Consider the following 307-nt stretch of genomic DNA (forward strand, 5'->3'; position numbering starts at 1 on the left):
GTGGGCAGACAGGCTGCTCCTCACGCGCCCCCGTGCTCCTCCCTGCCTCTCTCTCAGGTGCACCTCCAGCCCCGCAACATGTCCTGCTACAACCCGTGCCTGCCCTGCCAGCCCTGCCAGCCCTGCGGCCCCACCCCGCTGGCCAACAGCTGCAACGAGCCCTGTGTCAGGCAGTGCCAGAACTCCACCGTCGTTATCGAGCACCCTCCTGTGGTGGTGACCCTGCCCGGCCCCATCCTCAGCTCCTTCCCGCAGAACACCGCCGTGGGATCCTCCACCTCAGCTGCCGTGGGCAGCATCCTCCGCT

The 307-nt window shown here is 68.4% G+C and overlaps 1 protein-coding gene across 1 annotated transcript; it reads left to right on the forward strand.

Annotated features, from left to right (window-relative positions):
• Positions 1-78: 78 nt before the first annotated feature.
• On the forward strand, positions 79-304 carry LOC104081940 (feather keratin Cos1-1/Cos1-3/Cos2-1-like; the record flags this gene model as incomplete). Its single annotated transcript, XM_009584872.1, has 1 exon — positions 79-304. A coding segment is annotated over exon 1 (226 nt), but the record flags the coding sequence as incomplete, so codon positions are not given.
• Between the last annotated feature and the right edge of the window lie 3 nt (positions 305-307).

This window comes from Fulmarus glacialis, unplaced genomic scaffold (assembly GCF_000690835.1).
Source record: "Fulmarus glacialis isolate BGI_N327 unplaced genomic scaffold, ASM69083v1 scaffold1949, whole genome shotgun sequence".
In the NCBI taxonomy this organism is placed as follows: domain Eukaryota; kingdom Metazoa; phylum Chordata; class Aves; order Procellariiformes; family Procellariidae; genus Fulmarus; species Fulmarus glacialis.